This window comes from Orycteropus afer, unplaced genomic scaffold (assembly GCF_000298275.1).
Source record: "Orycteropus afer afer isolate SDZICR_OR568_19922 unplaced genomic scaffold, OryAfe1.0 scaffold00032, whole genome shotgun sequence".
NCBI classification, from domain to species: Eukaryota; Metazoa; Chordata; class Mammalia; order Tubulidentata; family Orycteropodidae; genus Orycteropus; species Orycteropus afer.
In genome coordinates, this window is record NW_006921619.1 from 5,744,305 (window position 1) to 5,760,089 (window position 15,785).

The 15,785-nt window shown below is 38.0% G+C and overlaps 1 protein-coding gene across 1 annotated transcript in view; it reads left to right on the forward strand.

Annotated features, from left to right (window-relative positions):
• Positions 1–15,785, forward strand: part of YEATS2 (YEATS domain containing 2) — a 163,253-nt gene that overhangs the window by 50,350 nt on the left and 97,118 nt on the right. Inside the window, exons 7-8 of the mRNA XM_007935911.2 lie at positions 8,953–9,064; positions 15,240–15,284. Of these exons, the coding sequence (XP_007934102.1) occupies positions 8,953–9,064; positions 15,240–15,284 (157 nt within the window). The remainder of the gene's footprint in view (positions 1–8,952; positions 9,065–15,239; positions 15,285–15,785) is intronic.

A 15,785-nucleotide genomic window follows, 5' to 3' on the forward strand; every position in this document is an offset into this window, starting at 1 on the left:
TCCAAGATTATCTTCTGTGTCTGTGTTAATTGGTTTCCCTTTTCTTTGTTGAAGAGGGTCTGTGCAGTCCTTCTGCCTAGTCTGCCATCTTGCCCCGCCTCTCCCTGGAGTTAGTTTTTGTGTATGGTGTGAGGTACAGATCTTGTTTCATTTTTCATAAGATTTTTTTTTTTTGCCTTAGATATCTAAAGTAATATAGCATGTATGGGAGCTCTTTTGAAACTTCCTTGAGACTTGTGGTAATCTTAGCTCTGGGTCAAAGGCACAGATGTGTTTTTCATGCATCCTGAATCTCACAGCACATTATCTGATAACACGTATAGATTCTACTTCTGAAAAATATCTTTTTTCACATTTGGTAATTTCAATTGCTGTGACCACCCTTAGCCAGCTTCTTAAAAGTTGTGATTATAAACTTTGCTTTTTAGGCACAAGATAATTACTAAGTTCTCCCCTATTGTCCCCTATCCTAATTCTCTATCCATTCTTTCTCACTGACCGCATTATATTCTGAATTTTTGCCAGCATTCTAATAATGTGAGGTGCTTCAGGGCCTAATGTTTATTAAATGGCTACTGTGTGCTAGGCTCAGGGCATTATACAAGGGTTGTAAAGATGAATAAGATGCGGTCCCTGCCTGTTAAGAAGTTGAGTGTTTTTGGCCTGAAACCAAAACCAAACCAAACCCACTGCCATCATGTTGATTCCAACTCATATCAACCCCCATTGGGTTGCCAAGGTGGTAAATCTTTATGGAAGTAGATTCACCCCATCGTCCTTCTGAGGAGCAGCTGGTGGATTTGAACCACCAACCTTCTGGTTAGCAGTCAGACACCTTAGTCACTACGCCACCAGAGCTTCCCTTTTTTTTTTTTTCCCTTAGTGTATATGGAACTGGAGTGGGTGAGGCCTCTTAAGGGAATGTCCTAGTGAACCACATCAAAATGTATGTTTGTTTTACTTAGCTCTATTGTAGGTACTCTCTAAAAGCAGCACTATTTAATAGAAATATATTGTGAACTATATGTGGGACATAACTATGCCTATTCGATTACAGTTTTCTGTTGCTTCTTTTATGCCATGTGAAATAGCAGAGCTAAGTAGTTGAGACAACAGTCAGATGGTCTGCAAAGTGTAAAATATTTACTGTGTGGCCCCTTAAAAAAAAATTTAAGGGGCCCTGTGGGATTGCTAATGCTCTCTAGTGAGCCTGTGGTTAAAACATTGGACTGCTAACCAAAAGGTCAGCTGGTCAGTTTGAACAGCTGACCGACCAGCTGCTGCATGGGAGAAAGATGAGGCAGTCTGCTTCCATAAAGATTATCATCTTGGAAACCCCATGGAGCAGTTCTCATCCTGTAGGGTTGCTATGAGTTGTAACTGACTCAATGGCAGTGGATTTTGTGTAGGATTGGTTGTAGGATTGCTCTGAATCAGAATCAACTTGATGGCAGCAGGTTTTGTTTTTTGTTTTTGAAATTTTATTGTGATTTGGGTGAAAGTTTACAGAGCAAATTCTTCTTCCATACATCAGTTCACATACATTTTGTCTTATTATATTGACCATGATCTCCCACAGTGCAACAGCTCACCTCCCACTTTCTCCCCATAGCCACCTCTTTCTTGTGTCCTTCCCTCCCATGCACTCCTGCCCCCCGAGTTGTCTCCCTGTGCGTACACAGCCCTCCTATTCTCCCTTGACTGATCTCTCCAGGAGTATATCTACCTAGTGCAAATGTTGAGCTCATGTGCCTGTCTTTTGTTTGTCTGAAGTCACAGGACTGGGTTCGTTTTCAAACTTGAGGGGCAGCTAGGGGCCATAGTCCCAGGGGTTCCACCAGGCTCTATCAGGCCAGCAAACCTGGTCCCCAAACCCCCCCCCCTTTTTTAAATGATTTTGAGTTTTGTTCCACATTGTTCTCCTCCTACTCTATCCAGGATTTCCTACATGGATCCCCCTCAGAGTGGTTGACAGTGGTAGCCGGGCACCATCTAATTCTTTTGGTCTCGTAGTCATCTAGGCTGAGGATCACATGGTGTACCAGTCCCTTGGACTAATTGTTTCCATCCATCTTTAGTGTTCTTCATTCTTTTTTGCTCTGGATGGGGAGAGACCTATCATTGCATCTAGATGGCAACTTGCAAGCTTTTAAGATCCCAGTTGCTACTTACCAAAGTAGGATGTGGAACAATGTTTTTGTGTAGTATGTTATGCCGGTGGAGCTTTATGTCCCCTGTGACCATGGTCTGGCAGTGGGTTTTTAAGGAAATTGTGCTAACTTCTAGACTAATGTTATAATAAAGATAACAAAAAAGATTTTAAAAAAATTTATCTTAGCAAGATGAAGAAAAAGGAAGGAATAGATCCTGTTTTCTGCTATTCATCAAATGTTTATTGAATGACTAGTATGTATCAGGTACTTATGTAGGCACTTGGAGTATATCAAAGGATAAAATGGAGGAAGATTTCCTGCTCTCATTGCACTTACATTCTAGCAGGGAGTAATATAATACATACCTATTAATGTGTTAGGAGATACAGATAAAAACAGGATATGAAAGGGAATTGGAAGTGCCATGGAGAGGGAAGGGAGTAAAGGTTGTATTCAGTAGATTAGTCAGAGTAAGCCTCACTGAGAAGGTAAAGAACCAAGACTTAAAAGGAAGAAGATGGTTAAGGAATTAAAAGATCTTGAGCAAAGGCTGTAAGGCAGATGCATGTCTGGAATGTTTGAGGAACAGCAAGGATGCTAGTGAGGCTGGCGCAATGTGAAGGAGGAAAGTAGTAGGAGGAGATGAAGAAAGAGAAAATGGGAAACCAGACTGTGTAGGGCTCTGCAGGCCTTGAAATGAAGGCTTTTGTGAAATGGTGAGCATTCAGAGGGTTTTGCATAGGGAAGTGCCATGATCTGACTTATGATTTCAAATGAAGATCTAATTTGAGAGACTAGACTGTAGGAAGGAGAAAGTAGATGCAGGGAAACCTATTAGGCTATTGTAGAAATCCAGGTTAGAGTTTATGGTGGCTCACATGAGAAAGGTACAACAAAAGTGATGAAAAATGATCAAATTCTGGATATGTTTCGAAGGTAGAGCCAACAAATTTTTATGAAAAGTTTGGAATTAGGTATATTAAAAAGAAGAAAGAAGCAAGCATGACTCTTAAGATTTTTGGCCTTAGCACATGAAAGGATGGAGTTGCCATCAGCTGAGATAAGGAAAGCTATGGGTAGAGCAAATTTAATGGAAAAGTTAGGAAGTTTAGTTTTGGACATGTTAGATTTGAGATGTGTATTAGTCATTGAAGAGGAGTTGTTGAGTAAACAATTGGATATGTGAATTCAGAGTTCAGGAGAGAGATCTATGCTAGAGATGAATATTCCGAGTCATTAGCCTGATGATGATATTGAAAGATAGGAGATTCTACAAGGGAGGAAGCATAACTGTGGAAGACTTGAGAACCTCCTGTATATGTTTTACTCAGATTCACCAGTTGTTAACATTTTACTCCATTTGCTTTGTCTTTTGTGCATGTGTACTCACACTCACTCTCTCAACACACATGCACACACACACATTTTTTCCTGATCTCTTGAGAGTAATTTGCAGTTACCATCCCTTGTTTTCCTAAGCACAAGAATTTTGTCCTAAGTAACCATAGAACATTTATCAAAATCAGGGAACATAACATTGATAGAGCCTAGCCAGATTGGCACACAAAACTAGCCATCACAGTCTCCTTTAATCTGGACTAGTTCCTTGGTCTTTCAGTACAGGGGAGAAAATGTTGGGGATTTGAGGAGTGAGGGGGTGTAAAATGCTTGTTCTGGAGAATGAGTGGGCTAAGGACAAAAGTAGGATTGCCTACTTGTGTTAAGGATGCACTTGAGGTTTGTGACCATTTAAAGTGTGATCAGTCAATGAGGTGGTTTTTCTCCAGCGATAATTAGCTTCATGAATACAAGTGAAGATTAGTCAGAAAATTAGTTTTACTATTTTTGTGGTTTTGCTAAATGAGTATACTGAAGTGAAAGTAGGCCAGAAGGTTGGAGGTATATGCAAAAGAGTGATTATGTTGATCAGACATTTGGGCTTGATAAGGTGAGGGTGGGTTGAAGGTACTGGTAGCGGTTGAAAGATTATTGGAGTTGGAGTATTTAAGGGAATAAACTGGGAAGTTAGGAGCTGATGGTAAAATTGGGTAACATGAAATTTAGATAATGGAGGGATTATAGTTATTAGTGATGGTAAGGTCTAGGATATGATCATGGGAATAAGTGACTAATATAAAGCAGAGCAAAGGATTGTGGAACAGAGGGATTCAAATAATTGACAAGATCATTTGTGTGTATATGAAGTTGCTAAGAATTACATGGTAGAGTTAGGATGACATTGAGCTAGACTCTGAAATCATCAAAAAATGGGTGGGAATGACCTGTAGGGATCAATAGATGATAACATTAGTGTGGGTGTGGGTGTGGGTGTGTGTGTATGTATAGGGGGTAATGCTGGCACCAGAGATGTTCGCTAGTATGTATAACTGTTTTGCTTCTGTCTCATTGTCAAGGGACTATTCTACAAAACTAGAAAGAGTTCAGAGGAATTTCAGCCTTGTATAGGCAGAGAGATAGTAAAACATACTCTTCCTCTAGCCAGACCCCTCCCCTAACCTTTGTAGTCATATATTCAGCTCCCTTGTGAACATCTCTTTTTGCGTGTCTCAGGTACCTCAAATTCAGCATATTCACGACTGAACTTTGCCATTTCCTTCCCCCCCAACAATATCAAACAGCCCTTATTTCTCTTCCCTGACTGAATCCCTGACAGAATCATCTTTCTCCCAATGATTACTATAAAAGCCTCCTTACTGATGTATTCCATGTGTATAGAGTCTGCGTCTTTCTTGTTCTTGGACCCTGTAAGTACTCAATAAATGTTTATTGAATGAATGTTCTAAATGAGTTGTGTGACCAGAGTAGCTAAGTCCCAAGAGTTTTTGAGACCCCAAGGTGATTTTGAATTTTAGAGAAAAAGATTGGTGACAAAAGGTCATAGATGGTCAAGTGGTACCCTAGTTTTCAGAAGGGGCAAGGAAATGAATTTTCCAGATCATGTACTGGTGACCTGATGTTGATCCCACTAGAATGGATTATCAAATTGTTAAGTATTTCAGAGGGAAAGGATGGCCAACTGAGAGCATATATATTTCTAAAGAAGTGGCCATGACAGACTTTTTATACAGAATCAGTAGGATGATGGACTAGAGGAATGCTGGGGATACGTAACTTACAGAAAGATTTCTAGTGTGTTTTATTTGAAAAGTTCATTGAGAGATACGGACTGGGCTGATTAAGGAAGTGATATTTATTTGGCTGAGGGAAGATCTCTGTACTTGGCTATGTTTTGCTCATTTTTATTAATGGTTTATTAAAAAATGCTAATCAGACTTGCAGATAACAAGATGATAGCAAAAATATGTCTGGAGTAACTCAAGATCTAAAAAGACAAGATTTACTTTGTAGGGACTCATGTTAGGCCAATTACTGATTGGGTTCAGAAATCCAACTACATGAGTACATGGTGACTATGAGTAGTTCACGTGAAAAAAAGTATTTGGTTAACTATAAACTTGAGTCAATTGATGATCTTACTGGAACAAATCAAAAAGTGAAAACAAATCACTTAGCATAGTACTGCAATCTTAGAAGCCGCTTTATTAGAAGTAAAGTAGACACGCTTTACCAGTCTGACAATACCTAGGCATAGTGTTGTGTATCTGAGGGGATATTGGGGGCAGAGGCAGAGAGGAGTGGCTTGGGTGCTAAGTAGACCTGACACCAGAAACATGGAATAGCATAGTGGCTACAACATTGGCTTTGCAGTTTGTTGCCTGGGTTTGAATCCTGGTTTTACTACTTACTTGCTCTGTGATGTTGGGCAAATTAGTTATTTAACCTTACTATGTCTCAGAGGGGATATTTCATAGTGTGGTTGAAAAGATAGATCAGTTAATAGATAGAAAGGGTTTCAAACAGTGGTTGGGTCATAGTAAACAGTGCTGCAACTGCTGTTGCTGTTGTATTTTCGGTAACAGTTAAAGAAACAGTAAGTATTCATCCTGAAAATAAAAGACTTAGAATGTTTCAGTTCTTTTGAAGATCTGTCACATGGAGAAGAAATTTATTGTTAGTCAGGCTGTAACTAACATGTAAGAGGGAGAGGAAATATTTTTATAGTGCTATCAGAAATGTAGTGGAGAGTCTCATTAAGTAGTGAGTTCTGAGTTCTGGGTCATTAAGAATGGTCTTGAAAGACTGGCCTTTTAAATGAATCAGCTGGACAAGGAGTTGTTTACTGTATTTCTAGTAAAGCCTTTTTTTTTTTTTTAATCCCTATATTTTTGTGGTTTTTTCCTTCTTGGTCATTGATATATTTCATCTTATGTGATGAATCTAGGTACAGAATTCTGTTCATGGAAGGCATCCTTTTTGTATGAAATATATATATATATGTATCTTTTGAAGCATAAAATTTCTATCAGTTATGTCTTATCTGTTGGTAGCTCTTAGATTCCTTTGCTTTCAGAGACATGGTTATGGAGGAATTACTATATCCATTGTGAGAGAATTTTAGCATATAAGCAGTGTAATTCAAGCATATTGCAAAATGAGTTTAGACTGTCCAGTTAAAGTTTAAGTGACCAAACTTGCCATCGGTGAAGCTTTCTTTGATTACTCTTCTTCAGTCTACCATGCCTCTGAGAACCATTGCATATCTGGGCTGAATCTCTTTTCCAACTGTTACCTCTAGTTTGTCTTCTCATTTAACCCCAAGACTTTTTTTTTTTTTAAGATACTTGCTTGAAATTCTGTGACTCTTAGGTGCTTATACAGCTTTAGGCTCAAGTGACAAAATGTGACATAGAATTAGGGAGCAGCCTCATTTTCTGTTTCCTCAAGCTACCATAGGTCTCTAAGTTGTTTAAATTTTACTAGTGTAAGATATATATAAGAAAAACTTTGTTATTTTATTCATTTTTAAGTGTACAATTCAGGGACATTAACTTTTACCTTGTTGTGCTGCCATCACTGCCATCCATTTCCAAAAATTTTACATCACCCAAAGTAAAAACTCAGTACTTTTTTAGCAGTAACTCCTGTCCTTTCCTTCCTCCAGTAGCTAGTAACCACTAATTTACTTTCTGTCTGTACATACTTGTCTAATCCAGATACTTCATATAAATAATGTTATACAGTATTTGTCCTTTTGTGTGATTTATTTCATTCAGCATGTTTTCAGGATTCATCCATGTCACAGTGTATATCAGAATTTCATTTCTCTTTATGGCTGAATAATATTCCATTGTATGGATAGACCACATTTTATTTATTCCTTCATCTGTTGATAGACACCTGGGTTGTTGGCTATTTTGAATAATGCTGCTAGGAACATTGGTGCACACATGTCTGTTTGAGTCTCTGCTTTTAAGGGTTTGTACCTAGGAATGTAATTGCTGGACCAAACAGAGATTCTGTGTTAAACTTTTTGAACAGTCTCCAAATTGTTTTCCATAGCGGCTATACCATTTTGTATTTCCACCAGCAGTGAACAAGGGTTCCATTTTCTCCACATCCTCACCAATACTTGTTAGTTTCAGTTTTTTTAATAATAGCCATCCTGATAGGTGTGAAGTGGTATCTTTTCTTTTCTGTCTTAATCCCTACCAACATTCATGGCCACTTCTCTTACTAACTTGGATGTTATTCAGTTGAAATAGGCTGAAGAACGGGCCTTCTATCTAAGGCACTCTAGTTTTCTTTGTTACCTTATAACTGAGGTGTTGTTTTCTCTGTTTTCCAGGGTCCTCTCATACTCAAGTGATTTTTCACATATTGGGCTTTCCTAGTGACCCCGGCTCTGTGCTTGATCGTTAAGATCTTTTATTAGACTCCTCTCAATCTGTTCTCACACCCTTCCTTTACTGGATTCATAGCTCCCTAGTTTTGCAAAAGCACATCCAGCTGAAAGCTTTTTTTCTTTCCTGCAATCTTGGCATCCTCTCTCATTTTGGTAATTCCAAAATAGTGATTCATAATACACATTTTCATTTTAAAGATGTTCTTGCTCTTCCCCATTAATTTATACCATATTGTTTGAGTGCTAAAAGATCTCACAATTACAATTTTAATTTTTTTATGGAAATTTTTAAACATACACAAAGGCAGAGTATAATGAACCCTCATGCACCTACCACCCAGCTTTAACAATTATTAATAGCTTGCCAATCTTGTTTCATGTATTTCTTTCCTTTCCCCCATCACAAATTTCATTTGACTAAAAATTCTCCATTCCAGTCAGCTTTCATGCATTCCCCTCTACCCACTAAAAGCATAGTCACTATCTGGGGAAGATCATATTGTGAATATAGGATCTTTCTTTTAAGTCCTCTTAGCAGATAGTTTCAAATAAATTGTCACCTTCAGATTAACATTTTCATGATTTATTTTGTTTTATTCCAGAGTGGAGGAACAAACAGAAGAATCTGGGGTAGACAGCATGTAACTTAGAGCCTGTATCCGTCAAATTTCAATCCAAGGATTCTGGCTCTAGTGGTGTGATACCCATCAAATTACTTAACATTTCTAAGGCTTTAAATTCCCTCATCTGTGAAAATAATGACATTAGATTATATGGTCTAAATCTAGCTCTAAGGATTCAGTAATTGAAAGTTTAATGTAGGTTTGAGCTTATTTATTTTTCTTTTATAATGTATTATCTTCTATGATAATTAGTTTTAGCAACATTGAGGATATTGGTTTAGCTTCAAATAAAGAAACCTAAATGAGTCTCAAGAGGAAATGAATTTCTAATTTATCTATCATGAGAGAACATTTTTCTCCAAGGTGAAAAAAGTGGACATGAATCAATGTGTTAATATCTGCTTTTCCCTAGAGAACCTCCTTTTCATCTGACCAGAAGAGGCTGGGGTGAGTTTCCTGTCAGAGTTCAAGTTCACTTTAAGGACAGCCAGAACAAGAGGATAGATATCATACATAATCTGAAGGTATTGTAACGAAAAATTGCTCCCTAGATATTAAGTGTCCTTTTTTAGTAGGTGTCGTGCCTGTATCATTTGACTGCTAACCAGAAGGTTGGTGGTTCAAACCCACCAGCCACTGCAGGGGAGGAAGACTGGGCAGTCTACTTCCATAAAGATTTACTGCCTTGGAAACTCAAGGAGGGGTCGCTATGAATCAGAATCGACTTGATGGCAATGAGCTTGGTTTTTGGTTTTTCACTAGGTATTTAAAACAGTAGTATTAGGCCTTCTGTGATAAGTGGTCGACTGTAGTAGAAGTAAGATGGACCTTTTTTAGCACATACGCATACTGCTGTGGGCAGTGGTGGTTCACAGGTAGAAGTGTCCCCCTCCAAGTGTGAGAGTCTCAGCCAGTGTTTCTCAGGCATGGCCACCACTTACTGTCAGTGGAGGCTTTGCCATGTTGTGATACTGAACAGGTTTCATCAGTTTCCAGACCTAAGACATACTGAAAGGAAAGGCCTGACCTCTAATTCTTAAAGTCAGCCAATGATAACCCTGTGCAGTAAGGAGAAGGAAAAAAAACAGGAAAAAGAACTGTGGACCACAGCAGTCACCGTGAGTTGGGGCTGACTTGATGCAGCTAACAACAACATGCTTATTGCTGTAACACTCCTTTGTCCTCTTGGTGGAGATGGGAACACACTTTCCAGCACAATGTATATTCTTTACAAAGATGAACTGGTCAGCTTATAGAAGATATGAATCTTCTTTCATTATATACCTCACCATTATTAATTTACCTGGGTCCAAGTTACTAAAACATTTTTTTCAATCTCTTTACTCTTGTATGAAATGAGACAAATGATAAGTCTTATTTGTTTGTGCCATAAGGTTATACTAAAGATAGAAGTGAACATAGTTTGGAAAATATGAACTACTATACAAGGTTGTAATGCTTTTGATTTCTATTCTAAGAAATCCTTCCTGATATATCTATATAGTTTATTATGTAGCCATTATAAATTATAATTTATGAAGTGTTGAGTATACATGGGAAAGACATACCACTATAGTAAGTGAAAAGCACAGATTATAAAACTCAGTACAGCATAAGGTAGAAAAACACAAAGGAAATATATCAACATGTTAAATGTAATTGAAATAATGATGTTATGGGCAATTTTCCCTCTTTTTTCTTTTAAATATTTTCCAATTTTATGTAGTAAACAAATTTAACTTTTATAATTGGAAGACAGATCATTTTTCTCCTAGGCTCTCTCTATAGTAGTTTTGTGTGCATTTTTCTCTACAATCCTAATATTCCAGTTCTCCCAAAGCACCTCACTTTATTTAGGGCTTACAAGATTGCTCCCATTAATTCTGTCCCAATATTGAACAAAATAGATGAGTGTATCTGTGTAATTACCTTTGTTCTACAAATGCACCCTTTTCAACCTTAAGGTATGCCAAAATTTTCCCTCCAGTGGTGAGTGTTGTTTAACTGGATGTGTAAGTTATTTTCTAGAGATTACTATAAAACAAGATTGCCTTATGACCTCAGAAGAGCAAGATGCTGTCCTACTTAATAGAGGAACATCTAATAGTTTTTCTTTAACTTCACGCATTGTACACACCCCTTTATGTTGCATTGGACCCAGCCCTGATCCCTAAAACAAAGAGAATTGTTTGCGTGGTTTTCCATATGTTGTGTGATGTATATATATCACTTAGAGGTGTTCTTGGTGGAAAATTGAGACACAGCTTTTTAAAATGATAGTATTTAAAGTATTTCTTACCAGTTTTTCTGAAATTTTCTGAATTTTACTAATTAATTATTGGCCTTAAGGCCATAAACATCTGTATTGTGACCATGTGATCTTTATTTGTACTGGAATATCATTTTCTCTGTCATTTCTGTGTTAACACTCAGAGCCATCTGTGATTCTTCTTTGTCCTGAATACTCATTCAGCTGCAGCAATGTTCTTTCTTCATAATCTCTCTTACATTCTACCCCTCCCACTGTTGCATGGCACTATTATTCTACTCTGTCTCCTGATAGTGTGCCTTCAATCAGTCTCTCTCCCCTTGTCCATTCTACACATCACCATCAGATTGTTGTTGTTGTTGTTATGTGCCGTCGAGTCGGCCCTGACTCATAGCGACTCTCCTTGGGTTTCCGAGGCAGTATCACTACGGAAGTAGGATTGCCCAACCTTCCTTCCGAGGAGTGGCTGGTGGGTTTGAACCGCCAGCCTTCTGGTTAGCAGTCAGGTGCTTCAGCCACTATGCTACCAGAGCTCCTCACCATCAGATTAGTCTTCCTAAAACAGCAAAGCCATAGTGCTGTTCCTCAGTCAAAAAAACCTTGATTGAATTCCTCTCAAGTTCAAACTCCCCAGCCTGCTTTTTAGAGCTCTTCGCATTTTGACTCAAAGTACTTCTCCTGAATTATCTTGCACTAATCCTCTTTATGTACATCCTTCTTTAGCCAGATGAGTCTATTAGTACCCCAGAAATTCCCTGGCCCTTCTTCCCTTATGTCTGTTTGCATGCTCTTCCTCTCCTCAAAAGCCTATTTGAATTCTTACCATTTTTAAGTTCCTATTTTCTAAGAAACTTTTCCTGGCTATTTAAGCTCATAGTGATTTTTCTGTGTTGTGAAATTTTGTAGCACATAATAATCTGTATTTGGTACTTATATTAAATATTCAAAATATTAGAGTTTTATAATATTTAAAGTTCAGAATGTATCAAATTTCTATATCCTGCATCCCTGGCAGTCATTTAACCTTTGCTCGACCACTACCATAGTACACAACGCTTCCTAAAACAACCTATTTACTCATCTAGTAAATAAACTTTTAGAAAAGTTCTCTCATCAGTTTACCTAAAAATTACTTTGTTTGCCTTCCTATTTGTCCTAGTTTTGATTTCTTGAATAACATAGAACTAGACTTTGGTTTATAAGAAACTACACATGTTTGATGAAAACCTTCATGCCTCTTGCTTAAATCATTTCTTGTCAGCAAAATCTGTTCCTTTAACATTTCTTATATCCCAAACTTTACAGTTCCTCTTGCCATTTTGATAACAATTCAGTTTTGTCAATGTCCGTCTTAAAATGTGTTCTAAGAATGAGACATAGGCAGTGCAGATTACAAAGAGACTGTGGTCTGAAGGATATGAAAATGGATGTAACCTAAAAAATTGCCTCATGTATGTATGTATGTGTGTGTATATGTGTGTGTGTGTGTGTGTGTGTGTATATGTATAAAATTGTGTTTTCAAGGAGGCCTTATACAGCAATTTAAGTTCCTGTTCAACAGATTCTACACAAGTTGTTCCGTGACATAGGTTACCTTCTTCACAGTACATGAACATTCTCTTTATGCTCTGGTGGTTCTGTTTCCATTAATCTAGTGTCCCTGCCCCTTTATATTTTCATGTTTGTTTTAAAGTAATTGTTGACTCTTTCTTCTTACATAGGTGATTTTTTAAAAAGAGCACAGTACTTATGGGTGATACTCATTTTTTGAGCAAGCTTCTTATTTAGCTACAGGGTAACCTCAGTGGTTAATTTTGGTTCAAGATTGGAAGAGTAGCTCATGCAGTAGTCTTGGGGAGTCTTCTAGTCAGCCAATCCTGTAGATTTTTTTTTTTTTTTCTTTTTTTAAGAATTTGAGATTCTTTTAAAATTTTTCTCCCATTCTGTCATGGTCCATCTATCATGGCCTTGATTAGAACAATCAGTAGTGGTTGCCAGGCACCATGTACTTCTTCTGGTCTCAGAGTAGATGAGGCCGTGGTTCATGTATACTTTGCCTTGTAAACTAGTTTCTTCTTTGAGTCTTTGGTTGCCTTTTTTCCTTTTTTGCTGTGGATGAGTGGAGAGCAGTAGTTGCATGCCCTTGCCTTTTTCAGCAGTCATACTGTTGGCTAAGATTTAAGCATTAAAACTCTAGATTCTTTCCATGGAGCTACTATTAATCCACGTGTTATTGCTTGTTATCTTTTGAGCACTAAATCTCATTACTTGATGTGTTGTCTTCTCTTTGTTGGCTGCTGAGGAACTCAGACTTGAAATCTACCTGGCTGGGTTTTTTTCCTTTATCCTTAACTTTATTTTCTGCTCAGCTATTTTAATTTATTTGAATCTTATTGTACAGTATTCTTTTTTAAGAATGATAAAATAAAAATTTAAAACAAAGGAATAAGAACTTAGCATCTTTATGTATAATCATGCTTGTTTATATTATTAATTTAGTCCCTCAGTTTATACTCCTTTCTCACCTCTAAAATATCATCCATGATGCTAGTATATTTAAAGTAATTAGCATTGCCTATATTGCCTAAGGAGCCCTGGTGGTGCAATGGTTAAAGCACTTCATTGCTGATCAGAAAGTCAGTCGTTCAAACCCACCAGCCACTCCATACCAAAAAACCCAAACTCACTGCTTTTGAATCATTTCTGACTCATAGTGACCCCTCCTTGGATTTCCAAGATGGTATCTCTATGGAAGTTGATTGCCCAGTCTTCCCTTGGAGGAGCGGCTGGTGGGTTTGAACCGCCAGCCTTCTGGTTAGCAGTCAGATGCCTTAGGCACTATGCCACCAGAGCAGCCACTCCATTGGAGAGAGAGATGGCAATCTGCTTTTGTAAAGATTTGCAGCCTTGGAAACCCTATGGAGCAGTTTTACTTAGTCCTATAGGGTCCCTATGAGTCGGAATCAGCTTGATGGCAGTGGTTTATATTGCCTAAAGTTTCATTTATTTTTTCGAAAGTGTTTAGTAAATATATCCTAAGTATATAAATATGTTTTTACTCTGCATGTGTAATACTACAGTCTTTTTAATATTTTTACATAGTCTTTGTAAACATCATTGCCAAAGGGGCAAGGAGGCTCCATTTAACACTATACAAGAGGAGTACAGAACCACCATCAGCAGCCCAGTGCCTGCTCCTATGAGGCCAGATGTGCCGCCACCCTTCAGCCCTCTTACTAACCTTGACAACAAATCATTCTTCCTGTGGTTCCCACCGCTTCTCTGCTGGGTTCAATAATTAGCTGCAGTGGCCACACAACTCACAGATTATGGGGTTTATTAGAGAAACAACAGGTTACAATTCAAGTTCAGGGATGCGCTCAGTCTCTCTCAGTGGCACATTTCTCAGCAGTTCATGTCTGTTGCGTCTTTCAGCAGCATGTCTTTCTCATGTCTCTCAGCAGTGCGTTTCTCTCAGCAGCATGTCTTTCTCAGCTGGCAGTCAGAGAGACTCCCTCTGCCTCTAGGAGGGCTCCTTTGAGCCTGGCAGAGTAGCCAAACTAATAAATCCCAACATCAGAATGCTATACACCTAAGAGAGAACAAACTTCCCAGAAGATTGCTTTGTGCTGCTCCAGGTGGATGAGTTTAACAAGCAGCTACTCAGTTACTCACAGTAAAGTGGGAGTTACAAATACTAGGGCTAGAAAAGCCATATCACATAATTTACTACACTCTAGTCATCTAAGTGGCTACATAATATTTCACAAAATGATGGTCTATGGTTTACATAGTCATTCCTCTGTTACTATATTGCTTTTGGCTTGTGATTATTATAGGTAATGCTGTAGTAAATATCTTTTTCTGTCAAACATCTTCCATTTTTAGATTGCCCTTAGAATAGATTTTGACTTTTTGGCACCTAACAACAAAATCACTTACATTAAGACTGTAATAACTCAACCCAACTCATTGCCAATGAGTTGATTCTGACTCATAGTGACCCTGTAAGACAGTATAACTGCCCTGTAGGGTTTCCAGGATTGTAATCTCTACAGAAGCGGATTGCCACATCTTTCTTCCACGGAGCAGCTGGTGAGTTTGAACAATTGACCTTTTGGTTAGCAGCTAAACACTTTAACCACTGCGTCACTAGGGATCCTTTTAAAATTATAATAAAAACCCACTACCATCCAGTTGATTCCAGCTACTTAATATCTGAGATGGTTTTTATTTATTTAATTTTATTTTTCCCCCTAGAAAATTAAGAAGTTTTTTATTGAAGTAATAAATTGATAGCTTAAATTATGATGAAAGTAGGTCCTATGGTATGGAGCCTTGTGGTGAAAGGAGTTTTAGATAGGAATGTATCCTAAGATTTACAAGTAAACGCAGTGGAACTTATTACTCTTCCTTTTGTCTCTCAATAGCTGGATAGAACTTACACTGGCTTGCAGACTCTTGGAGCAGAGACGGTAGGTTTTTTCCTACAGTATATTTTGGAACAAGTGGAAAGAAAATTGATGTCATTTTTAATTAGAAGAAATAAATGAGTGCTAGATTTGAAAAAGAATTGATCTCCCCCTTCCCCCCCCCCCCTTTTTTGGTTACTGTTCCTGTGTGATTACATGGTGTATCTTTTTTCCATGTGCATTTAGTTTTTTGATGATTATTCAGTTGTAATTTTTGTCTAACTGAGAAGGAGAGAGCCACACTCCCCATAAGATACAACTACACCCATATCTCCTGCAATGTCACTTACTGAGGAAGAGCCACCACCTCCTTCTCCACTAATGGGCCAACAATAAAAAACCACCAAGAAGAGCCTGAATCACCTTGGCTGCTCTTCACAAACAGTTAACAGAGATCTAAATAAAATACCATGATGTCTCAGAGACAACAGACCATCACAGTCCACACAAAGAAGCAAGATAAAGTGGTAGAAACAAGGGAACAGGATACAGACCCAGAACACA